The sequence below is a fragment of the Bufo bufo genome, chromosome 2, assembly GCF_905171765.1.
Source record: "Bufo bufo chromosome 2, aBufBuf1.1, whole genome shotgun sequence".
NCBI classification, from domain to species: Eukaryota; Metazoa; Chordata; class Amphibia; order Anura; family Bufonidae; genus Bufo; species Bufo bufo.
Genome location: NC_053390.1, coordinates 300,364,660 through 300,391,606, shown reverse-complemented (window position 1 = coordinate 300,391,606; position 26,947 = coordinate 300,364,660). Strand labels below are relative to the sequence as shown.

Genomic DNA, 26,947 nt, shown 5'->3' with positions numbered 1-26,947 from the left:
CTTCCTCTGATTCTCTATTACATGCAGATGCTGCCTATGCACCTATCTGGGTCCTTTTTTGCCACCATCAGAAAATACTTCTCCTTATTCTTATGGAAAGGTAGCAAGCCTAGATTATCCTACCAGATACTCACGAGAAAAAAGAGCAGTGGAGGTCTCACACTTCCTGATGTTTAAACAATACTATACAGCAATCCAATTACAAAGATGGCTTGACCTTGCTACAATTTCCTCTCCTGACTCCGACCTCATGATCGGACCTCATGATCTTGGGATCAGATCATCTGAAAATCTTATGGCTACCAGAGAACAAAGACATGCAAACCTTATCTAATACGTTGGTAGGAGGCACAGTGGCAATTTGGCGATCTCTCAGTAAATCTGTTGTATTGTTTGAGGGCACCTCTCCTCTGTTGCCAGCTCACCTATTACCCCATACAGTACAGCAAGACAATGTCTCAATGAGATCATTCTGGTCAAAATTGCGAGATATCAACATTGCAACATGTATGCCTTCTAACAAGATACCAGACCACGCAATGTTACAATCCCATGTGAAGTCCCTAAATATCAACTTCTTATAATATGAGCATTTTAGGACAATCTGTTCACTATTTTTGTCATCTAAAACAGCATGCAGACAGCTCTCCTGGTTTGAACAGTTGGTCCTTCTTCATAACAATACCAAACGAATATTGTCATCGTTATATTCCCACCTATTGTTAACCTCATCTGTCGAACCTCCTCCTTTCTTACAGTGCTGGGAGAAAGAACTAGATATAGCACTTCCAGACACAGATAAGAAATTTATATTGGCACATTCACATGGCTTCTCGCCTTGTGTCAAAATACAAGAAAACCATTATAAACTCCTATACCGATGGTATAAGATGCCTGATCTTTTGTTTAAAATGGATCTCTCAGACACAAACTTATGTTGGAGATGCCACAAACATGTGGGGACTCTGAGCCACATATTATGGTCTTGCCCGGTGGTGAGATCCTTCTGGACAATAGTTCAGAACTATATGCGAGCTCTAAGCTCTCCAGACTTCATTCTTACACAAAGTCTGGTTCTTCTTGCCCAACCCACTAAACAACACCGACCATCTAGCTGTTCGCTAATAACACATTCATTAGCTGCAGCCAGATGTTTAATCCCCCTGTTATGGCTGCAATCACATCCTCCTTCTGAACACCAGTGGCTACAGAAGGTCCACCAACTGTGTCGCATGGAGGAGCTGACTAGCTGGCGGGCCAATAAGCATGATTCTTTTGTACGCACATAGGAACCATGGCTACATCATACCAAAAACACCTGATCACTAGTACTTGCCTTTAACTCTAATTTATTGTTTGTCACTCATTTAGATGCTTATATAGTTACTTACCTTCCCAAAATCCACGCTCAAATGAGTTTACAGGACTGCTGGCATGGCAAACACTGGTTTATATTCCTATGTTTATCTTGTTGACTACAGGAAACAGTGCTCACGCATCACAATAAAGCTCCTTGATACCGATGATTCAATGCTTAATCCTAATAGCACAAATTTCATTGATGTCAATATATTAAGCACTGTCCTAATGTTTCTGTATCACTCCCAATGTCTATGTAACACTTGCAATTGTTTCAGCTGATTGCATTTTGTTTTATGTTAAACGCATTTGCCATGTGACACTTGAAAAATTTAATAAAAACAGATTTGACTAAACAATATTGTGAAAAGTAGACTCATGGTGTCACACTCTAATCAGCTAATCAACACAAAACACCTGCAAAGGTTTCCTAAGTCTTTAAATAATCTCTAATAGTCTGGTTCAGTAGGCTACACAATCATGGAGAAAATTGCTGAATTGACAGTTGTCCAGAAGACAAATTATTGACAGTAGTTATTGACACCGTCCATGGGTAGGGTAAGCCAAAAAGGTCATTGATATAGAAGATGGCTGCTCACAGAGTGTTGTATCCAAACATATTAATGGAAAGTTGAGTGGGAGGAAAAATGTGGTAGAAAAAGGTGCAAAAGCAACAGGAATAACCCTTGAAAGAATTGTCAAGAAAATGCCATTAAAGAATTTGGGGGAGATTCACAAGGAGTGGACTGTGGGTGGAGTCAATGGTTCAACACAGACACAGAACATGGGCTACAACTGTCGCACTCATGACCCAGAGACAACATCAGAAGTGTCTTAACTGGGCTAAGGAGAAAAAGGACTAGATTGTTGCTCAGTGGTCCAAAGTACTGTTTACAGATGAATGTCAATTTTGCATTTTATTTGGAAGAAGCATACAACTCAAATTCTTGAGGTCCAGTGTGAAGTTTCCAGTCAGTGATGGTTTGGGGAGCCATGTCACCTGCTGGTGTTGGTCCACTGTCAGAGCTGCAGTCTACCAGGAAATTTTAGAGCACTTCATGCTTTCCTCTGCTTGACAAGCTTTATGAAGATGCTGATTTCATTTTCTAGCAGGACTTCACGCCTGCCAACACTACCAAAAGTACTAGTACCTCAGTACCTGGCTTAATAACCACATTATCACTATACTTGATTGGCAAGCAAACTTGCTTGACCTAAACTTCATAGAGAATCCATGGGGTATTTTCAAGAGGAAAATGAGAGACACCATTCACATTTTCTGAGATACTTACTTTTGGGTTTTCATTAGCAGTAAGCCATAATTACCAACATTACAAGAAATAAACACTTAAAAATAGATCATTCTGTGTGTAATGAATCTATACAATATATGAGTTTAACTCTTTAAATTGAATTACTGAAATAAATAAATTTTTTGATGATATTCTAATTTATTGAGATTCACTAGTAGGAGCGATGGTCAGGTGTCCACATGCTTTTGACAAAAGGAGCTAAAAGAGCCCTTAGGCTATTCCATGACAGGCATAATGTGTTGGTAAATTGCATTATTAAGTCCCTTAGTGGCACCAAAAAAAGTTAGTGATGTTGAAAAAAGTTCATAAAAAAAGAACATTGAAAAACAAGCAAAAATATAATGTCGAATATACAGTATATGGTATCACCACAATCGTAAGCACAGGAAAAAGCACACATTATTTAAAGTTTTTTTCCTTGGAGTTTAATATTCATGGCCTATCCTCAGACTACTGTAGGTCATCAATATCTGATCACTTGGGGTCCAACTCCCAGCATCTCTGTCGATCAGCTGTTTGAAGAGGCCGTGGTATTCCAGTGAACACTGTAGCCTCTTCCTAGGCCAATGATGTCACATTTATTGGTTACTTAGCTAGTGAGCAGCTCAGTCTCATTCAAGTGGGAATGTACAGCGCTGTGCTTAGTATGCTGTGAGGAGCCTCTTCAGCTAATTGTCGGGGTTGTCGGGAGCTGGACCAAGCTTTTGTACTCTGCTATTTCTGGAAGTGCCATAGAGTTCCATTCAAATGTTTGAACATGGCCCCCGTTCTCATGATTGTCAGGGGCCCCAACGACTGGACTCCCGCATTCCATAGTTTGACTACTCTAACAACGGCACTAAAGGGTCTTTTATTTGTATTTGCACACTGATAACGGAGTCTATTCTATGCAATTAGCATGAATTATCATGAACCACCGCAGTATAGTTAGATCTTTTACAAATAAATTCTCTAAAAATCATACAATGTGATTTCCTGAATTTTTAAATTCTGTATCTCAGAGTGGGAATGTACCTACAATGTGAATTTGAGACCCCTCCATGATTTCTAAGTTGGAGAACTTGCAAAATCGCAGGGTGTTCAAATACTTCTGTTCCTCACTGCATATAGATTCATTACATGCAGAATGATATATTTCAAGAGTTTATTTCTTTTAATGTTGATGATTATGCTTACAGCTAATGAAAACCGAGAATTTAGTATCTTAGAAAATTAGAATATTGTGAAAAGAAAAGAAATCTTAGATCTCCTTTCAAAGATTTGGAACCAAGAAAACTGCATAAAAAAAACCTACTGATCCTTGTAGAATTGTCTAAAATGCGCTTGGCATTGCATCACAATATGAAATATTATGGAGGAATATTGTGGAATAATTATGCTTGCTAGGGCTGGAGATTCAGATTGTGTGGAGTGTTAGACAAAGATTGCAAAGAATAATGTTTAATGTTAGGTAGATCCCATCTCCCTCAACTAAGCTCCTCCAAATTGCCTTCACTTCTCTACACCTTTTACAGTATATTCGTTGTTTATCCTGTGAAAAGCTTGCATGTCAGTTTTCTCTTGCAAGACACTTCCAATGTATGGAATTCCCATTGTATAAGCTGTCGGAGCACTTGGCTTGAGATTGTAGAAGGTGATCATTGGACTCTAGACTTCATTTTTCTCTCTCTGTACACAGCCCGTGCTGCTTCTCTGGCTTCTATTACCACACGTAGAGTTCCAATTATTTCTCTTGGATCAGTTACATTTGAAACTGAAGAAAAATAAAAAGTATTTTTACTGTCATGCAACCAGCTTTTTTGCTCATTTTTCTTTCTTCCTAAGTAAATCTCTTGGGAGTATTTTCCAGTGACTACCTCCATCAAAAGACCCATATGTATAGGCAGATATTGGCATTTGTTCACCATAGGTTTCCATTAGAAAAACTTTTTTTTTTGTGTAGGCCAGTTCATGGAATAGGGTAGTCTACTAACCTATTCCATAAAGTTTCAATGTCAATACATAAAACCCAGCATATGCCAAATAGAGACTCTTTTGGTATACGACAGGTCAGTGGGGCTATGTGTATCAGCATATGCACCAAATACACTGCATGTAGTGCAATAATAAAATATGACCTCACCCTATAGTGTAAAGTTATTAATTTTAGTACATGAAGAAATGGAACCCATACAAGGCTTGAGTTAAATCAATGATTCTTTATTGGCCCAAGGTATAGTTCTACGGATGAACAGGTCTACAGGTCTTATGAAGTACAATTTTATGTAACTGAAATTGCAAATAGACCCAAGCAAAGACATTCCTTTATAGTTTTCTTTTGTTTAGGTAGTATTCTTTGCTTTGGCATGCTGCAACTGCACCAAAACTTTCCCTTGTGAACAAGGGCAGGCTTTTGAAGGGTTTTAGGTTCTTTAAAGGGGTTGTTCAGCATTATGGACATTTGTAACCTGCCCTAGGAGTGTGTTGCACTGAATGAAGAAATTCATAATCACTTGCTGCCCGCCAATCTATTCCATCTCCCTGATTCCATTATGCGATCTTCCGGTCCCTGGCCATAAACTTCCGACTGGTGTCTAGTATGCCGCTGCAGCCAATGACTGGCCCAATTGGTGATGTGTCTCCAAGCAAGACGTGACCTAGCAGTGATGTGGGGACACACTGAGGCCAGGTGTACAGGACCCCGTCTGGAAATTTACAGCCTACGAACCAGAAGATCCAGGGTGCTGGAATGGACCAACAGGGAAGAGGTGAGTATGATTTTTTCCTAGGGCTAGTTAAAACACCCATAAGGCCTGTTTCAGACAAGCGTGTTCACTCTGTGAAACACGCTTAGTGTCGGAAAATGAAATCCCATAGTAAACTCTGTTACTTTGACTGGACTGCACTCCATTATAATGATTTATAATGCTGTGCGTATGTGCCTCACCTCAGTGCCATCAGTACAAATCATTACAGTTGAGGTAGGACAGAGACATACTGCATCAGTCCAGTCATAGTTCACTATGGTAATTCACACTCTCCCACTAAGCATGTTTCATTCAGTGAACACACTCTTTTGAAACTGGACCAAGCCAGGACAACCTTGTAATGTTTTTTTCTTTAACTAAGTAGGCCCAAAATCCAATGCTGAATAATTCCATAAACCTTTAGATGGGTCCTGTTATTCTGACATAGCACTCTAAACTCCCTGCTTTCCTTCACACAGCCTTAGATGAAGTCGGCTGGATATTTACTCACCCTGTAGAGTTTCTTCTGCTGGCTCTACATCTCTTCTTAATAGGTTCCTCAGGTCTAGATAGGCATATCCTAAATCACGACACTCATCTTCTTCTTCATTTATTGGATCGCTTACCACTGTAAACGTTAACCTTGATTGTACCAGTGGCAGAAGAGATTAAATGATTTATTTTTTTATTTGAAATGAAATATACAGTCTGTTTAATGGACAAACAAATCCATAGGGCAACCCTTTCTTCAGTTAGAGCCTTGTTCATATTTGACCCATACAATTAGTTTTCTAAACCACCAATCACAAATCATAATGACCAAAGTAGTTCTCTGTGGTGACCAAAGATGTCCATTTTGGACAAATTACAATCAACAGCAAGCAAGAGATCTACTTATGCGTTTAATAATTTAAAGGGGTTATCCAGTGTCAACATTTATGGCGTATCGCTAGGATATGCCACAAAGGTCAGATAGCAGTGAATGCAAAGCAAGCCGTGCAAGCATGGCCAACTTTTCATGCACTACAATGGGACTGTCAGAAATAGTAGAGCCACAAATGTCAGATAGGTGCGGGTCTCACCTCTGGGAACCACTCCTATCTCTAGAACTGGTTGCCGTGCCCTGGCGGCTCCTAGAAAACTAGAACCTGGCTGCATATCTGCATGTAGCCTAAATCCCTTGATCCCTTCATATGGTATATAATAAACTGGCTACCTGCAGCCACCATTAGAGGAAACTCAGTGCATAGGACTTTATACATTTACCACTTAACAGTTTTTTCAGCACTTTTACACTGATGGTAAAGATTGGTCATCAATATCTCATTGCTGAGGGTCCAACTCCTGACTCTCCATGCTAATCCCTTCTGACTGCTCTTATTTTAGCCTTTTATTTTGCAATAGATTTACCAAATGTCATATGCCACTTGTTAAATTTGTCACACAATTTTTCAGTCTTAAATCTAATCAGTTTGTACTCCACCAGGGAACTGGAGTAACTTGCAACTCTTTGTACGATTTTTTTTTAACAAACAGTCACAGTGAAAAATCTGGCCACACCTTTGTAAATGTAATATGAAAATCTCGTGGTGATCACAGCACTCTATCTATTACTGACTGGTTTGGGTTCACGTCTCGGTGTGTTCCCAGCTCCACCTCTTGGAACGTATAAATCTTCAACAATTTAGACAGCACTCCAAATTTGGTTAATTGATTTTTATTTTGTTTTAGCCGGACTATTTTGTTTTAGCCGGACAGACTGAAGCTGAACCTTTGTAAATGTAAACCATCGAAATCATGCACAAACACTTCAAAAATTTGGAGCCCCTCTAACAAAACAGGCAAAAAAATGTGTCTGTCAATGTATGCCTTACATCATATGGCTACAGACCATAAACATCACATAGTGCAGCTCTGGCAAAAAGAAAACCCATACCTGACTCTTTCTCCTGCAGAGTCTGATCCCTGTAGAAGCATATCGAGGAAATGTCTACGTTCGACATGGTTTTCACCAGCAAGATGGATCACTGTGTCAAGAGAAGACATTTAGTTTAAGCAATGATATCAATAATGATCATCCACTAGTGTTCAAATATTAGGGTTTTGTCATGTACAGGAGTGGCCTTGCTGTTCTAACCTTTGCTGAAATGGTAGAATATTTCTTCACCATTGATAGGCTTGCGAAGTGATAAAGGGGTTTCTGTTTCTTCAGGAGGAACACCAGGAAAATGAAATTCCACAAACACTCTTTCCACTGATTTATCAGTTGCCACATGTGAGCAAGGGTCTAAAGTTAGAGAGGCCACCTCCACCCGCATCCTGGATGAAGACTGAGCAAAGTGTACAAAGGCACAATGATACACTATACAACAATTCTATACATTGTTTCCAGGTAATAAAATTAGAGCTTTTTAGGGTTTGACTTCCAGGTTAATCATGGACAATCAGCAGAGCTGAGAACATCTGATTAATCTGTGAGCTGCCAATATGGAGATGGAATCTACAAAATGATATAGAGAGTCAAATAATTCATTGGTCTTCAGATTCAGAAGCTGCAAAATCTGCACGAATAATAATATCATAATAAAAGAAGGTATTATTTATTCACTTACCAATTTATATGTAAGTAATGGTTCTGGGGATATGACAATATCATCATCATCATCATCACTATCTGTAATGAGTGATTCATCAAGGCTATTTAATGTATTGCCTGGAAAAAGACAAGTCGCATGGTAAACCGGACCAGTGCATTAATAGGTATTGATGACCATAAAAATGCCATTACCTTTTTTTTATTTTTTTTAAGATTAACGTTTTATTAAGGTTTTTCAGTATAATCAGAACAACACCGAACAATGTCAGCGATGAGAGCAATACAAGAGGTAAAGCACAAAATTTAGCATACAAGACATATCCAAAAGTGTAAATCACATATCAAATAGCATGGAGTAACAATGAGTGGCCATGCGACCACAAGAAATCAATAGAACGCTATAGGGAAAAGACGACAGACACGGGGGAACAGACAAGATGAGACACCAGCGGGGGGAGGGAGGGGAGGGAAGTGGGGGGGAAACTGTCAAGAAAGCAGAAATATTGGAACCTAAACCCTGGCGTCATGGAACGAAGACGTGGAGCGGAATTCGTTCCAGGGGCCCCAGGTCTTCACGAACCGAGATGCATCAGAGGGTGTCACACTAATAAGGTCTTCCAACCTCTGGTAGAGAGCAATTTCCTCAAACCACTCTTCAGGAGAGGGGGAGAGGTGGACTTCCAGTGTCTGGGGATCACCGCTTTCGCCCCCTGTATCATGTATTTCACAAGAGATTTCTTATAAGCCGGAGCATTCAGGATGCTATCAAATAACAAAAAGGACTTCGGGAGTTCTGTATGGGGAACCCAGTGACCTCAGTGATCGATTTGTGTACAAAATCCCAGAAAGGGCAAAAGGCCATTACCTTTTGGTAGGGCTTGTCTGACTGCTTTAAAGGAGTTGACATATATTGTTTGCTGATCTGATTCATTTATCTCTTCTTCATGTCCATCCTGTTTTACTTCTGGTCCTATCAAAATATCCTGAAAATTTGATTATTATTATGAAAATTTAAAATTCTATTAGCTGTAATGTAAAACACATGAACAGATCTTTGCATAATGGTACATAATTCTCTATATTTAATTAGATCATGCACATGGCCATATGACAGCTCATATGCTAAGTGCCAAGGACAATATCATATCAAAAATGTAGAAAGGCTGAGCACTCTCCACCTGGACCACACAGAGATACGGACAAGGTAGGTAATGGTGACAATATTTATTACACCTGATGCAGATACAACAATTAAAATGTGAAGCTAAAACAGTAAAATCTAACAAATAATAAAAACAGTGGGTAGCAGTCTAATTAAGAACAATTCTGAATAAAAGCAGCATCATAAGTATCTAAACATACAGTAAAATTACATAGGATATGTAAAATGCAATGATAGAGGGTGCTATGAGAGACTCCAAATGGCATATGGAACCCTTAAAGATGAATATGATCAATTAAAATTCGATGTTGAAAAATCGGTATTCTGAAAAATCTATAAATGTTTGTCGATAAAGTGCTCGGTGTTTATTCGAATCGATGTCCAGACAAAGTTCGATAAATTCTATTCGATTAATTAAGCATATTCGACATATATCCCCTAAATGGCATACAATGATTACACTTTTGATTGCCATCTGACTAGAGCACACAGTGGCGTCCCACGTGGCTGATGGTGTCAGATCCGGCAGTACCTGATTACGGTGGTTCAGCTGGAGCGGTTCAGGCGATTTTGCAGTCCCCGATATAGATATGTTCTAGTGGTCTTCCCAGCTTTTTCAGGTATAACAAATATGTAGGTAAAATTTCGCATTTATCAGGACCCAGTTCATTTTAGGTCAGAATGTTCGCTGTATGCCAGAGAGTCGAAAATTCGACAGGGTGAAGATCCAATTCCAGGATATGGGGGTCAAGACGTGTTCATCAGCTGATGTGCGGGTCTTAGAGTAACCAGATGCGTTTCGGGGTCTTTTCCTAGCCCTTTCCTCAGTGGTGGCCCGCAAAGGGGGTCTACCCCTTTTTATACCCAACATCCTTTGGAATTGGACAAGGCAGAAAGTCCGAAATGGATCTAGTCGGGTGTAAGATCAGGTATGGAGTAATCGGAATGGCAACACATATAAAAGAAGAAGCACATGTAAAGTGTAACTTTGTATAGCAATTTTCAGTGATAGTCTTATTCTAGTGTTTGCCATTGGGTTCTATCATTATTCTGTGTAGATTTTCAGATGCAATTATGGTGCGGTTCATCAATCGCAGATGCGTTTTTCCCAAAACGCAGATGCGTTTTTTTCAGAGAAAGTGCATTTTATTGTCCCTGGCTGCTATATACATAAATTTTATAAATTTGTATTCTATAAACCATAAAATATATAGTCTAAAACATTCAGGATACATGTCATAAGAAAATATTTTATAAAACCTAATATAAAAAGAGGTGTTGAATATTATCTAATTGCAACTTCATTACAATAATTGACCGTAGTCTTCTTTTAATGTTGACCATTGAATTCTATTAATTATCCTGTGCAAATTTTCTGATGCGGTTTTGATGCGGTTTAAAAAACCGCAGATGCGTTTTTTTCAGAAAAAGTATATTTTATGGTCCCTCACTGCTATATGTATCAATTATATGGGTAAACATTATATAACTCTTAAAATGTATAAAACATAATATAAAGAACATTCAGAGCACATATCATGAGTAAGTATTTTTTAAAACCTGATATACAATAAAATGAGTGTTAAATATTCTTATCCAGTACAAACTTCATTGAAGAGGAGGGAGATGGATGGAAGCCCCCCATCCAAAGGGGACCAGAGTGGGTAAAGCAAACCACCTCTGGACCAGCGTCGGATGGAGGGCTCCCACCCTGAATAACGGACTCAAAGAAAACTGAAAATTTCAGATTCGGCATTCAAGCCCATAGGTATTATTGAGTCGAAGTTAAAAATAAATCTACATTCGACACAAGACATTTGTTTAATAAAATCCCCACCTCTCCAATGTGGCCTGACCCTTTCAATGTCAGCAAAGGAGAGACAATTTGGGTCCTGATTGTGATGCAATTTAAAATGTTTAAAATAACATTTTTACTGTTACATGTTAAAAAATCTTGTATTTCATGTATAAAACCATTAGAAGTGAATGAAACTATCATTGTTTTTTTGGGGAAATGTGTCTTTTTACAGTAAGGGCAAGTGTTGCATCTAAAGAAACCTTTCAGATGGAGCAATTTATGCATAGACGGGTCTGAAATGGATTTTTCGGATTCGACAGTCGGAGCAATTTTTAAACCTAAGCTGGGAGCTTTAGTGTAAACTATAATTGGTTTCCTTGGTAATAGTGTTCCTATAGTCTTATCTTTTTGGATAAAGTGCCAGTGCTTATTGATGATTGTTTAAATTTTTTGATAATGTGTATTGAAGGGAAGAATGATGTTTGTTTGTTCCGATTCTGGCATATTTTCACAGTTTATAGGATTTCCTATCTCTTTAGGAGTTTTGTTGAAGAAAGTCTGTCTATCTAGTTGTTTTATCTTACTCAAAGAGTCCTCAATTTCATAGGATAGTTCCTTTCTTTGAATTGTAGTTTTAGTGCCTCAGCTTCTTGTTCAAAAGTGTCATTGTTAGTGCAGTTCCTCTTTAAACGTCTAAATTGGCTGCCCGGAATATTAAGCAGCCACCTGGGCAGATGACAACTAGAATGGAGAATAAAACTATTTCTGGCTGTCGGTTTTTGGTATGTCGAGCATATTAATTTATCTTGTTCGGCTTTAATGTTTATATCAACGAATTCTAGATGTGTTTTGCTAATTTTAGAGGAAAAGCGAAGGTTTAATTGATTTAAATTAATCCCGTCTAAAAAGGAAGCTGTTTCATTGCCCTTCCAAATAAAGATCACGTCGTCTATATAGCGGTACCACAGCACCAGGTCCGACCCCAGCAAGTGATTGATGGTAAGTCCTTCCCAGTCTGCCATAAAGAGGTTAGCATAACTGGGGGCGAACCTGGTGCCCATGGCTGTCCCAGTGGTCTGGAGATAGTAATCCGCATCAAAATAGAAATAATTGTGTTTTAAAATCAGTTCTACACCCTCTGCTATAAAATTAATTTTTTCATCATAAAATAATTTACTATTTTTAAGTTGGCTAATCATCGCTGTTATTCCCTGTGTGTGGTCAATAGATGTATATAATGTTTGGACATCTAAAGTGCCCAAAATCCATTCTGGGTCATAGTTTAACCTCTCTACAATCTACTATTTGAGTAGTATCTTTAATATAAGATTTGGTGTTTTTGACAACTGGTTGAAGTAAATTATCTATATATTGCGAGAGGTTATCCCTAAGAGAGCAAATTCCCGAAATAATGGGATGGCCTGGCGGTTTAACTGGATTTTTGTGGACTTTGGGTAAACAGTAAAAAACAGGGAGTTTGCATTGTGTATTTAAAATAAATTTTGCTTCAGACTCTGATAAAATCTTATTTTGTGTGCCTTTAATACAATAATCTTTTAAAATTTGTTTAAAATTTTCTGTCGGATCTGCACTCAATTTAGTGTAAGTATTTCTTTCAGCTAATTGTCTATTGCATTCTACGTTGTAGTCTTGAGTGCTCATAACTACAATGGCCCCGCCTTTATCGGCGGGGCGTATTGTGATGTTTTCCTTGGATTGTAAGCTTTTTATCGCTTGAATTTCCAGATTAGAGAGGTTGTTTTTTGTAGACTTAATATTTAATGATCTTATGTCTTGTTCAACGCTTTTGCCGAATGTATTTATTTCAGGACTAATTTCTTGTCTGGGAAATTTTACTGATTTTGGTCTCAATTCAGTGTGCCTATACTTTGAGTCCTCCTCCAGATGCAGAGTAATTGGGTTCTTAAGAAAATATTTTTTGAGACAGAGTTTACGGATATATTTTTCAATTCCTATGTATATATCGAATTTATTTGCTTTGATGGTGGGGGCAAATTTTAGTCCTTTATTTAGAAGTTTGATTTGGCGTTCAGTTAGATTGACATCCCTTAATTTGATTAAAGCATCTTGGTGTGAATTCATTTCCTGTTGTGATTGTGGTTTCTTTTGTTGACTCCTCCGTGTTTTTCTCTTCCTCTTTGGTACATGTGTTTTTTGTGATTTTTTTGTGCTATCTCTTGTGGCCAATCGTGTTCCTGGTATTGGTTGTATCTCTGAGGCGATAGATCTCGAGGGACTCTGTAACCCCAATCTGTATTTTCTTGTCTGTTCCTCAGATTGTATGGATGTGAAATGGGTGGGGGTGAGTAACGTGATCTGTTCAGTGAGTGCCTGGTGTTGTTGTGATGTTGTCTCGTTCGTGTTCTGTGGTGTGGCAGTGTTCGGTCTAAAAAATGATCGTTCATTAATACTTCATATCTGTTGGAAGTTGGGATATTAGATTTCATTTGTGTTATATCCTGTGCAGAGTGGTTTAGGTTAATGTTAGTTGATTTTTTAAAGTCGTTTGTATTACTATGTGTATCTTGTGGTTGCGTGCTTTCTACAAATTGAGTTTGTGAGACATTTGGTTTTTTTCTTTCATAATTGTTGAACTTTTTAAAGTTTTTTTCTATGATGTCATGTTTTAATCTATCAATACTCTTACAGAGTCTTTCCTGCCAAGTATTGAATTCCTCATTTTTTGGGAATTTATCTATAACTTCCTTTACTTTAGAGATTTTAACTGTGGTTTCCTCCAAGATTTGGGTTCTTCTTGGATTAATAATACCGACTGATCAAATAGAAGTTTCTCCCATTCCTTGTTGAAATCAATATTTACAAGGTCTTGTGCTGGAATTTTAGATAATAAAAGACCTTTAGGAATATGTCCATTCTCTATATATTGCAAAAGTGATCTAATCTCCCATCTCTGTTTAAGTTGTTTATGTAGGAGAGTTTCAAGTTCCCTAAATACCTCAGTAGTGGTTTGATCAATATTAAGAGTTTCTTCTCTGGGATCAAATTTAAACATCTCAACTTTCTGACGTTTAGTTTCCATGTGGTTCCAGATGTCCATAGCTAAGGGCGGAGGAGCTCACCAAATTGGGTGATTGAGTGGAAAATATAGGTAAAAGGTTCATGAAGTTTGTACTGGATAAGAATATTTAACACTCATTTTATTGTATATCAGGTTTTAAAAAATACTTTCTCATGATATGTGCTCGGAATGTTCTTTATATTATGTTTTATACATTTTAAGAGTTATATAATGTTTACCCATATAATTGATACATATAGCAGTGAGGGACCATAAAATATACTTTTTCTGAAAAAACTGCATCTGCGGTTTTTTAAACCACATCAAAACTGCATCAGAAAATTTGCACAGGATAATTGATAGAACTCAATGGTCAACATTAAAAGAAGACTACGGTCAATTATTGTAATGAAGTTACAATTAGATAATATTCAACACCTTTTTTTATATTAGGTTTTATAAAATATTTTCTTATGACATGTATCTTAAATGTTTTAGACTATATATTTTATGGTTTATAGAATACTAATTTATAAAATTTATGTATATAGCAGCCAGGGACAATAAAATGGCAAACACTAAAATAAGACTATCACTGAAAATTGCTATACAAAGTTACACTTTACATGTGCTTCTTCTTTTATATGTGTTGCCATTCCGATTACTCCATACCTGATCTTACACCCGACTATATCCATTTCGGACTTTCTGCCTTGTCCAATTCCAAAGGATGTTGGGTATAAAAAGGGGTAGACCCCCTTTGCGGACCACCACTGAGGAAGGGGCTAGGAAAAGACCCCGAAACGCGTATGCTTACTCTAAGACCCGCACATCAGCTGATGAACACGTCTTGACTCCCATATCCTGGAATTGGATCTTCACCCTGTCGAATTTTCGACTCTCTGGCATACAGTGAACATACTGACCTAAAATCAACTGGGTCATGATAAACGCGAAATTTTACCTACATATTCGTTATACCTGAAAAAGCTGGGAAGACCACTGGAGAATATCTATATCGGGGACTGCAAAATCGCCTGAACCGCTCCAGCTGAACCACGTAATCAGGTACTGCCGGATCTGACACCATCAGCCACGTGGGACGCCACTGTGTGCTCTAGTCAGGCGGCAATCAAAAGTGTAATCATTGTATGCCATTTAGAGGATATATGTCGAATATGCTTAATTAATCGAATAGAATTTATCGAACTTTGTCTGGACAGCGATTCGAATAAACACCGAGCACTTTATCGACAAACATTTATTGATTTTTCAGAATACCGATTTTTCAGAACATCGAATTTCAATTGATCATATTCATCTTTAAGGGTTCCATATGCCATTTGGAGTCTCTCATAACACCCTCTATCATTGCATTTTACATATCCTATGTAATTTTACTGTATGTTTAGATACTTATGATGCTGCTTTTATTCAGAATTGTTCTTAATTAGACTGCTACCTACTGTTTTTTATTATTTGTTAGATGTTACTGTTTTAGCTTCACATTTTAATTGTTGTATCTGCATCAGGTGTAATAAATATTGTCACCATTACCTACCTTGTCCGTATCTCTGTGTGGTCCAGGTGGAGAGTGCTCAGCCTTTCTACATTTTTCATACTCCTATTTTCTATATGACTGGGTGAGTCATAAGGCTTGGCAGCACCTATCCATATCTATAAACGGAGTGAGCCACCATACCTTTTACCAATATCATATCAAATCCTGGGATTAAAAAAGGTATTTTCTAAAGAATGTAAAGAACTTCCTGATCTCCCAGGACAAGATCTATAACCGCTTCATGAATCTTTAATACAAACCGGATTCCAAAAAAGTTGGGACACTATACAAATCGTGAATAAAAACTGAATGCAATGATGTGGAGGTGCCAACCTCTAATATTTTATTCAGAATAGAACATAAATCACGGAACAAAAGTTTAAACTGAGAAAATGTACCATTTTAAGGGAAAAATATGTTGAATCAGAATTTCATGGTGTCAACAAATCCCCAAAAAGTTGGGACATGGCCATTTTCACCACTGTGTGGCATCTCCCCTTCTTCTTACAACACTCAACAGACGTCTGGGGACCGAGGAGACCAGTTTCTCAAGTTTAGAAATAGGAATGCTCTCCCATTCTTGTCTAATACATGCCTCTAACTGTTCAATCGTGTTGGGCCTTCTTTGTTGCACCTTCCTCTTTATGATGCGCCAAATGTTCTATATAGGTGAAAGATCTGGACTGCAGACTGGCCATTTCAGTACCCGGATCCTTCTCCTACGCAGCCATGATGTTGTGATTGATGCAGAATGTGGTCTGGCATTATCTTGTTGAAAAATGCAGGGTCTTCCCTGAAAGAGATGACGTCTGGATGGGAGCATATATTGTTCTAGAACCTGAATATATTTTTCTGCATTGATGGTGCCTTTCCAGACATGCAAGCTGCCCATGCCACACGCACTCATGCAACCCCATACCATCAGAGATGCAGGCTTCTGAACTGAGCATTGATAACAACTTGGGTTGTCCTTGTCCTCTTTGGTCCGGATGACATGGCGTCCCAGATTTCCAAAAAGAACTTCGAATCATGACTCGTCTGACCACAGAACAGTCTTCCATTTTGCCACACTCCATTTTAAATGATCTCTGGCCCAGTGAAAACGCCTGAGCTTGTGGATCTTGCTTAGAAATGGCTTCTTCTTTGCACTGTAGAGTTTCAGCTGGCAACGGCGGATGGCAGTGTGGATTGTGTTCACTGACAATGGTTTCTGGAAGTATTCCTGAGCCCATTCTGTGATTTCCTTTACAGTAGCATTCCTGTTTGTGGTGCAGTGTCGTTTAAGGGCCCGGAGATCACGGGCATCCAGTATGGTTTTACGGCCTTGACCCTTACGCACAGAGATTGTTCCAGATTCTCTGAATCTTCGGATGATGTTATGCACAGTTGATGATGATAGATGCAAAGTCTTTGTAATTTTTCGCTGGGTAACGCCTTTCTGATATTGCTCCACTATCTTTCTGCGCAACATTGTGGGAATTGGTGATCCTCTACCCATCTTGGCTTCTGAGAGACACTGACACTCTGAGAAGCTCTTTTTATACCCAATCATGTTGCCAGTTGACCTAATTAGTTTTAATTGGTCTTCCAGCTCTTCGTTATGCTCAAATTTACTTTTTCCAGCCTCTTATTGCTACTTGTCCCAACTTTTTGGGGATTTGTTGAGACCGTGAAAATTGGAATCAACGTATTTTTCCTTTAAAATGATACATTTACTCGGATTAAACGTTTGATCTGTCATCTATGTTCTCTGACAAATAAAATATTGACATTTGCACATCTCCACATCATTGCATTCAGTTTTTATTCACAATTTGTTTAGTGTCCCAACTTTTTTGGAATCCGGTTTGTAGTTGAACATTGAAGGGTCATTTTCAGCATGTGTCCACCCATTCGTGATTCCACAAAACTCGGGTGGCTTAAAGTGTCCCAGAGTTTTCAAAAAAAGTTCGCATAATGGCTGTGCTTCTTTGTGCAATCATAACTGTGAAGGAGCAGGACATTTTGGGCTTCCCTAGTGTTTTTTTTTTGCCATATTATACCTTGTTTCTGCTGCACAGCTAAATGCATTTCACTCAAAAGCAGGGGGCGTATCCCTTCTTTAACACCTACCAGCACCGTACTGCTGTGAGTCCTGTGACATCCTTTCCCTTACTTCCGACTATGTTTGCTTTCAGCTCTGGAGCTCACAGGACAGATAAGGAGGAGAATCACACTTACAGACATATAAGAGGCTCCTGTGATGTTCAGAAGCAGTGTAGAAACAGTTGTTTTGATACTTTGGAGAGAGTTCAGAGAAGAGCTACTAAACTTGTACATGGATTGCAGGATAAAACTTACCAGGAAAGATTAAAGGACCTTAACATGTATAGCTTGGAAGAAAGACGAGACAGAGGGGATATGATAGAAACTTTTAAATACATAAAGGGAATCAACAAGGTAAAAGAGGAGAGAATATTTAAAAGAAGAAAAACTGCTACAAGAGGACATAGTTTTAAATTAGAGGGGCAAAGGTTTAAAAGTAATATAAGGAAGTATTACTTTACTGAGATAGTAGTGGATGCATAGAATAGCCTTTCTGCAGAAGTGGTAGCTACAAATACAGTGAAGGAGTTTAAGCATGCATGGGATAGGCATAAGGCCATCCTTCATATAAGATAGGGCCAGGGGCTATCCATAGTACTCAGTATATTGGGCAGACTAGATGGGCCAAATGGTTCTTATCTGCCGACACATTCTATGTTTCTATGTTTTATCAGGCTCACAATCTCAGCTAGCTCTGACACAACCCACTTCCTTTCTGCCATCTGGTCTCTTTTACCAGGGACGGATCTTGCCTGAGAACAGGCAGTGGACTGCGAATTAGGTGGAAGTAAGACCCCTAGTGGCCATGACTTTACAGTTTTTTTCAGGTGGATGAAGGCGTATTTTTAAATGAAGTAATTTAGAAATGTGCTAGTTACACCATTCTCTATTAAGTTAAATTAAATTGTGTGAAAGAACAGTGACGCTTTAAAGGGAGTCTGTCACCTCCAAAATAATTTTCAAGGTAAACATTCCACTGTTGAAGGGAAAAAGACCAAAACATAAACATACCTATCTTGTGTAAAGCCAGTTCTCTAATCCATAGAAATGCTTATGTTATGTTCAGCGGGTGCAAACCCGCTGTCCCACAAGACCAACTCGCTCAGAGGCCGATGTCTAAATACACCCCTCTTTCTTTCTCTGATGATGAGGTTAGACTTTCCTAAAGGGATGTACCAGGTGCTACCTCTGAGTGGGGTTGGGACACGAGGGAATCGGGACCTGGGTGTGGACCCACTGGACTCACCTCCAAGTGGTACAGTACACCCAGAGGGTTCTGGGACACTAGAGGCTGATCAGGTCGAAGCATAGTCAGGGTACAAAGGCCAAGGTCAAGGCAGGCAGTAATGAGCCAAAGTCTGTCAACGTAGTCCTAGGTCAGGGGGAGGCAGCAAATAGGCAAGTACCCTACATGGTGGTATTGTCACGGAACCATGAACCAGACGTACAACAAGAGATAAGTGAAAATAAGAAGGCTTTATTGAAAATAAAGCTGTAAAGCAAAAGTCCAAACGGATGGTGAAACCGAGCAGAGTCTTTGCGAAGCCAGAGGTCAGGAACCAGAAGGGTAGTCAGACGAAGCCAGGATCAGGAACCAGCAGGGTAGTCAGACGAAGCCAGGATCAGGAACCAGCAGGGTAGTCAGACGAAGCCAGGATCAGGAACCAGCAGGGTAGTCAGACGAAGCCAGGATCAGGAACCAGCAGGGTAGTCAGACGAAGCCAGGATCAGGAACCAGAAGCAGCAGCAGTCTTAGAAGCATGTGAACACAAGAGGACCAAGCAAGGAACTGAAGCCACAGACCTCCTATATATATGAGCTAGGCATCCAGCTCCTCCCAGGGGAAGGAGGAGCCGCAGGGTGGAAGGCTACAAGACACCCAGAAACCAAGATGGCCGCCAGCACATGTCAAACGAAGGAGAGCAGCAAGCAGGTAAGACCATGACAGTACCTCCCCCTCAAGGGCCCCTCCTCCGCGGAGCACAAAACGGTTTCTGAGGGAAGCGTGCGTGGAAGGCTCGGAGCAAGGCAGGAGCATGGACATCTGCGGAGGGAACCCAGGAACGCTCCTCTGGACCATAACCACGCCAATGGACCAAAAACTGCAACCGACCGCGGACCAGGCGTGAGTCCAGGATATTGCTCACCTCATATTCCTCACGATTGCCCACTTGGACCGGACGAGGCCGAGGAACCGAGGAAGTGAAACGATTACACACCAGTGGCTTCAACAGGGAGACATGAAACACGTTGGAGATCCGCATGCCAGGAGGAAGCGCAAGGGCATAGGCTACCGGGTTTACCCTGCGAAGCACTCGGAAGGGACCAACAAAGCGAGGCGCCAGCTTGGGAGTGGGCACTCGAAGGTTGAGGTTGCGGGTGGACAACCATACACGGTCTCCGACCTGGTAGGAAGGAGCAGGCGCTCGTCTGCGATCAGCCTGGAGTCTCTGGCGCTGCGCAGAGACCTCAAGGGACTTCTGGATCTGTACCCAAGAAGCACGTAGGACGGAAAGGTGATCCTCCACAGCCGGAATATCCTGGGGAGAGAATACCTCCGGTAACACGGCAGGTTGGAACCCATAATTGGCCATGAAGGGAGACGTCCCAGAGGAAGAGTTCACCGCCGTGTTCCTGGCAAACTCAGCCCAAGGCAGGAGGTCAACCCAATTGTCTTGGTGATCGGAGACATAGCAACGAAGGAATTGCTCCAAGGCCTGATTGGATCGTTCTGCGGCCCCATTGGACTGAGGGTGGTAGGCCGAGGAGAAGGAGAGATGAATCCCCAACTGGGAGCAAAAGGCGCGCCAGAACCTGGACACAAACTGACTCCCCCGATCCGACACAATCTCCTTGGGCAAACCGTGCAACCGGAAGACCTCCCTGGCAAAAATCGTGGCCAACTCTTGTGCAGAGGGTAACTTCTTGAGAGGAACACAGTGGCACATTTTGGAAAACCGATCCACAATCATGAGAATGACCGTATGGCCTCGGGATGCAGGGAGGTCCACAATGAAATCCATCCCCAGGTGTGACCATGGGCGCTCCCCGGTGGCTATGGGTTGCAGAAGGCCCAACGGAAGGTGCCGAGGGGACTTACTCTGGGCACAAACGGAGCATGCCGCTACATATGCGGCGATGTCGGAACGTAGGGAAGGCCACCAGAACAGACGTGAAACAGCCCAGGACAGCTGATTCTTTCCAGGATGCCCCGCGGTCTTGGAGTTATGGTAGGTTCGCAACAACCGAGTGCGCAACTCCTCAGGCACAAAACATCTGCCATTGGGTCTCCCAGAGGGAGCACCAGATTGAGCCGCCAAAATCTGCTCACCCAGGGGAGAGGTCAGGCTGGTGCGAATGGCGGCCAGGATCTGATTCGGAGGTATGACCGAAGTCGGAATCGACTCCTCCCTGGACAGCTCGGAGTACTGCCGTGATAAGGCATCCGCCCTGATGTTCTTGGAACCGGGTAGGTAGGAGACCACGTAATTAAAACGAGACAAGAACAGAGCCCATCTGGCCTGACGTGGTGTCAATCTCTTGGCCTCAGAAAGGTAGGTCAGATTCTTGTGGTCCGTCAGGATGAGAACCGGAACCACCGAACCCTCGAGCAAGTGCCTCCATTCTTTAAGGGCCTGCACGATGGCCAATAACTCCCTGTCACCAATCTGATAGTTGCACTCCGCGGAAGACAGTTTCCGGGAGTAAAACCCACAAGGAAGCAGAGGACCCTCTGGTGTTCTACGCTGAGACAGAAGGGCGCCTACTCCCGTCTCAGACGCGTCCACCTCGAGGACAAAGGGCAACCCAGGGTTGGGATGCGACAGAATCGGAGCCGACACAAAGGCGGACTTTAGGGCCTCAAAAGCTCGGATGGCCTCGAGCGGCCAGACCTGGGAATTACTGCCCTTCCTGGTCAGATCCGTGAGAGGCTTGGCCAGCATGGAAAAGTCCCTGATGAACTTCCGATAATAATTGGCGAAGCCCAAAAAGCGCTGCAGGGAACGAAGACCACTGGGCTGGGGCCACTGTAAGACAGCCGAAACCTTCTCAGGATCCATGGAGAACCCCTCAGCGGAAATGATGTAACCTAAGAAGGTTACCTGGGATCGGTGAAATTCGCATTTCTCAAGCTTACCGAACAGCTTGTTCTCTCGTAACCGTTGCAACACTCGTCTGACATCCAGAATGTGGGCCTCCATGGATTCAGAATATACCAAGATGTCATCCAAATAGACTACCACACACTGCTGCAACAGGTCACGGAAAACATCGTTGATGAATTCCTGAAAGACTGCGGGCGCATTGCACAACCCAAAGGGCATAACCAAGGATTCGTAATGACCGGTCCTGGTGTTAAACGCGGTCTTCCACTCATCGCCCGCCTTGATCCTTACCAGGTTATATGCCGCCCTCAGGTCGAGTTTGGTAAAGACCGTGGCCCCTTTAAGGCGATCGAACAGCTCGGAAATCAAGGGTATCGGGTAAGCGTTCTTGATCGTGATGCGATTGAGACCCCTGTAATCGATGCAAGGCCTCAACTCACCGCCCTTCTTTTTCACAAAGAAAAATCCAGCCCCTGCCGGGGACGAAGATTTGCGAATGTGTCCGCGTGAAAGCGCCTCCCTCACGTACTCCTCCATGGCCTCATTCTCCGCTACCGACAGTGGATAGACTTTGCCACGAGGAGGAACGGCACCAGATTGTAACTCTATGGCACAATCGTATGGGCGGTGCGGAGGTAGGGCAACCGCGCGCACCTTATCGAATACATCCCGGTACTCCTCGTATTCAGGAGGCAACAGAGAGTCCGAGGAAGTACACAGCAACTTGACAGACCCATGGATGCAACTAGCCCCACACTGCGGTGACCACGAGAGGATCTCGACCGATCTCCAATCGAAAGTCGGATTATGCTTCTGGAGCCAGGGGTACCCCAAGACCACCGAGTAGTGTGGAGACGAAATAACCTGGAGGCAGACCGACTCTCTGTGAACGGCACCAATGGCTATCCCCACTGGAAGGGTCTCATGAGTCACGTGTGGCGGCAGAAGGGGTCTGCCGTCTATCGCCTCAAGAGCCAGTGGGGAACCTCGAGCCTGCAGAGGAATGGAATTGGCGGCAGCGAACACACTATCAATGAACAAACCACCAGCACCAGAGTCCACCAACGCCTGGGTCGTCACCGAGCCCCCGACCCAGGAGAGGACAACAGTGATCAGTGGTTTGTCAACACGGGAAACCGGGGATGAGGAGACTCCACCCAAGATCTGCCCCCGATAGGATCTCAGGGTACGAGCGTTTCCCGGACGGTTCGGACATGCCAACCGAAAATGCCCACCGAGACCACAGTACATGCATCGGCCCTCGCGTCTCCGGAGTGCCCTCTCCCCCTCGGACAGGCGAGCAAACCCCAGCTGCATGGGTTCACCCCCAGACAAGTCATCCCCAGGAGGCGTGGGAGGAGAGGGAGGCACGGGTGGGACAGCAAACGTAGGCACCAATCTGTTAGAAGACCTCCGCAGGTTCTCCTTAAAGGAAGGTCTCTCCCTGAGTCTGGTGTCAATCAAAATCAGGAAAGAAATAAGAGACTCGAGCTCAACTGGTAGGTCCTTAGCTGCAACCTCATCCTTCAAGGCATCCGAGAGACCATGAGAGAAAGCAGCAACCAGAGCCTCATTATTCCAGCCCACCTCTGCTGCCAGGGTACGAAACTCAATGGCGTATTCAGCTACGGATCGTGAACCCTGTCTGATGGACATAAGGAGCTTCGCAGCAGAGGCAGCACGAGCCGGCACATCGAATACCTTCCGAAGAGAAGCAACAAAACCGGAAAACTCGGCAACCACCGGATTGTTGTTCTCCCATAAAGGGCTGGCCCAGGCCAAGGCCTTGTCCGAGAGCAGCGAGATCAAGAAGCCCACCTTTGATCTCTCAGTAGGAAAGGCATGTGGCAGCAACTCGAAATAAATGCCCACCTGGTTAAGGAAACCTCGGCACTGAGTTGGCTCTCCCCCAAAGCGCTGTGGAAGAGGGGCAGAACCGGTCATACCCCGAAACACCGCAGGCGCAACAACAGGTGTCGGGGTAGACTCTGTCGCAACAACCGGAGCGGCAGTAGGAGCGAGCCCAGGAGCGACAACCGACCCATCGGCAACGGGAGCGAAATGAGCCGTGCGTTCAAGCAGGGTTTGCAACGCCACAGCGAACCGACCCAACAGGTGATCCTGCTGATCAAGTCTGGCAACCAGCGTGGGTAGCGAGGATGGGCCTGTACCGTCAGAATTCATGGCTTGGTCCTAATGTCACGGAACCATGAACCAGACGTACAACAAGAGATAAGTGAAAATAAGAAGGCTTTATTGAAAATAAAGCTGTAAAGCAAAAGTCCAAACGGATGGTGAAACCGAGCAGAGTCTTTGCGAAGCCAGAGGTCAGGAACCAGAAGGGTAGTCAGACGAAGCCAGGATCAGGAACCAGCAGGGTAGTCAGACGAAGCCAGGATCAGGAACCAGCAGGGTAGTCAGACGAAGCCAGGATCAGGAACCAGCAGGGTAGTCAGACGAAGCCAGGATCAGGAACCAGCAGGGTAGTCAGACGAAGCCAGGATCAGGAACCAGAAGCAGCAGCAGTCTTAGAAGCATGTGAACACAAGAGGACCAAGCAAGGAACTGAAGCCACAGACCTCCTATATATATGAGCTAGGCATCCAGCTCCTCCCAGGGGAAGGAGGAGCCGCAGGGTGGAAGGCTACAAGACACCCAGAAACCAAGATGGCCGCCAGCACATGTCAAACGAAGGAGAGCAGCAAGCAGGTAAGACCATGACAGGTATGCTTACTTTGAAATAAGTGTTTATAGTTGACAGACTCCCTTTAATGAAATTTTACTTACAACCACAATGATGTTATTAAAGGAGCATTACAGTTTCAGAAAATATATCTTAACACAAATATAGCAGACTAAAAAACAAAACATTAACTCTATTTAGCAGCAAAATACTGTCGATCTAATCTCATGATCGCAATGTTGAAACTTTTTTTTGCATTATTTTTGGTGGTAAGAACCACCATGCATAACTGTAGACAACAACTCTAAGTAGGGGGTGTCACTCATGCTAATACTGCCCTCACAGTGGTGGGTAGCCTGATCGTGGAGTGGAGAATGTGGACTACAGTCACCCTTAACATCAGGCACAATATCTAGTACTGCTGCACATAGGTGTAGCACAGCTTTAATTTACTGTACTACATACTTTGCTTTTTACAGTGCATATTACATTAGATTTATTGTACCTAATTTAATACCCTGATAAGTCCAGGTCATCAACTGGCCAGATGAAATGCACTGGTATTAGTGAGAGCTATTATGAAGGGTAAAGGTAGTATGGAGCAGGTTCTGAACGGCGTCTCCTTCTCAAGATAGGAACACTATATGGGCAGTTAGTCACTGGTACCGATCTGTTTATGTTATGGTAATATAGGAATATTGGACATGTCCCTCGTAAGACTCAATCAGATGGGAGTCCCCGCCCATGTCTTATTACCTATTCATCTCCTGTTTATATGTTTTGCATGAATACATGATAAGGCCTTTCAATTATATCTGCATATATTTGTTGTATATACAGTACAAGACAAAAACACAGAAATATAGTGGCAATACTGGAGGAGCGGCTCAACCCCTAACACTGTAGCGTGTTTTACATTGGGGGAGCAGCCCCACCGCATGTGGAGCGCAGCAAACGACTATCCCCAGCAAAAAATGCATACGGTGGAGGATGTCGGCGCGGTCCACATGCACCACAAGAGCATCCTACACAAAACGGAGCATTGTGCGGATGTAAATACAATCATATAAATCACAGAAAAAATGCACCAAACGGATATGTCACTGACTATACTGGCTAGTCATGAATGCAGATATTAAAAGCTGAGACTTTCGCCAATATATTCCTGTCAGGAAAATATCGGAGCCCATCATTGCACCACGTCACGGTCACTCAGCATGGCAAAGGGTCCTACCACTACGCTACCTATGGTGTGAACACGGTCTGAAGGCGATGTAATCCAGCTCGCAGCCAGGCTTCCACACAAACGCCTAGCAGGACAACTAGTGCAATGTGAACAAAGCCAAGACTGCAAGCCACGCCCATATCAGAGCCTGTGATGGAGGTCACCAGGTGCAAAAGAGTGTTTGAATGCCAGGTAACGGCACATACACTACATATAGAACAAGACAAAAACACAGAAATATAGTGGCAATACTGGAGGAGCGGCTCAACCCCTAACACTGTAGCGTGTTTTACATTGGGGGAGCAGCCCCACCGCATGTGGAGCGCAGCAAACGTCTTGGCTTTGTTCACATTGCACTAGTTGTCCTGCTAGGCGTTTGTGTGGAAGCCTGGCTGCGAGCTGGATTACATCGCCTTCAGACCGTGTTCACACCATAGGTAGCGTAGTGGTAGGACCCTTTGCCATGCTGAGTGACCGTGACGTGGTGCAATGATGGGCTCCGATATTTTCCTGACAGGAATATATTGGCGAAAGTCTCAGCTTTTAATATCTGCATTCATGACTAGCCAGTATAGTCAGTGACATATCCGTTTGGTGCATTTTTTCTGTGATTTATATGATTGTATTTACATCCGCACAATGCTCCGTTTTGTGTAGGATGCTCTTGTGGTGCATGTGGACCGCGCCGACATCCTCCACCGTATGCATTTTTTGCTGGGGATAGTCGTTTGCTGCGCTCCACATGCGGTGGGGCTGCTCCCCCAATGTAAAACACGCTACAGTGTTAGGGGTTGAGCCGCTCCTCCAGTATTGCCACTATATTTCTGTGTTTTTGTCTTGTTCTATATGTAGTGTATGTGCCGTTACCTGGCATTCAAACACTCTTTTGCACCTGGTGACCTCCATCACAGGCTCTGATATGGGCGTGGCTTGCAGTCTTGGCTTTGTTCACATTGCACTAGTTGTCCTGCTAGGCGTTTGTGTGGAAGCCTGGCTGCGAGCTGGATTACATCGCCTTCAGACCGTGTTCACACCATAGGTAGCGTAGTGGTAGGACCCTTTGCCATGCTGAGTGACCGTGACGTGGTGCAATGATGGGCTCCGATATTTTCCTGACAGGAATATATTGGCGAAAGTCTCAGCTTTTAATATCTGCATTCATGACTAGCCAGTATAGTCAGTGACATATCCGTTTGGTGCATTTTTTCTGTGATTTATATGATTGTATTTACATCCGCACAATGCTCCGTTTTGTGTAGGATGCTCTTGTGGTGCATGTGGACCGCGCCGACA

At 42.5% G+C, this 26,947-nt stretch overlaps 1 protein-coding gene across 1 annotated transcript in view; it reads right to left on the bottom strand.

The window, feature by feature from the left end:
* Positions 1-4,309: 4,309 nt before the first annotated feature.
* Positions 4,310-26,947, bottom strand: part of RPGRIP1 (RPGR interacting protein 1) — an 80,135-nt gene continuing 57,497 nt past the window's right edge. The window contains 6 exon segments of the mRNA XM_040419735.1: positions 4,310-4,425; positions 5,910-6,040; positions 7,335-7,425; positions 7,536-7,728; positions 8,011-8,111; positions 8,860-8,977. Of these exon segments, the coding sequence (XP_040275669.1) occupies positions 4,310-4,425; positions 5,910-6,040; positions 7,335-7,425; positions 7,536-7,728; positions 8,011-8,111; positions 8,860-8,977 (750 nt within the window).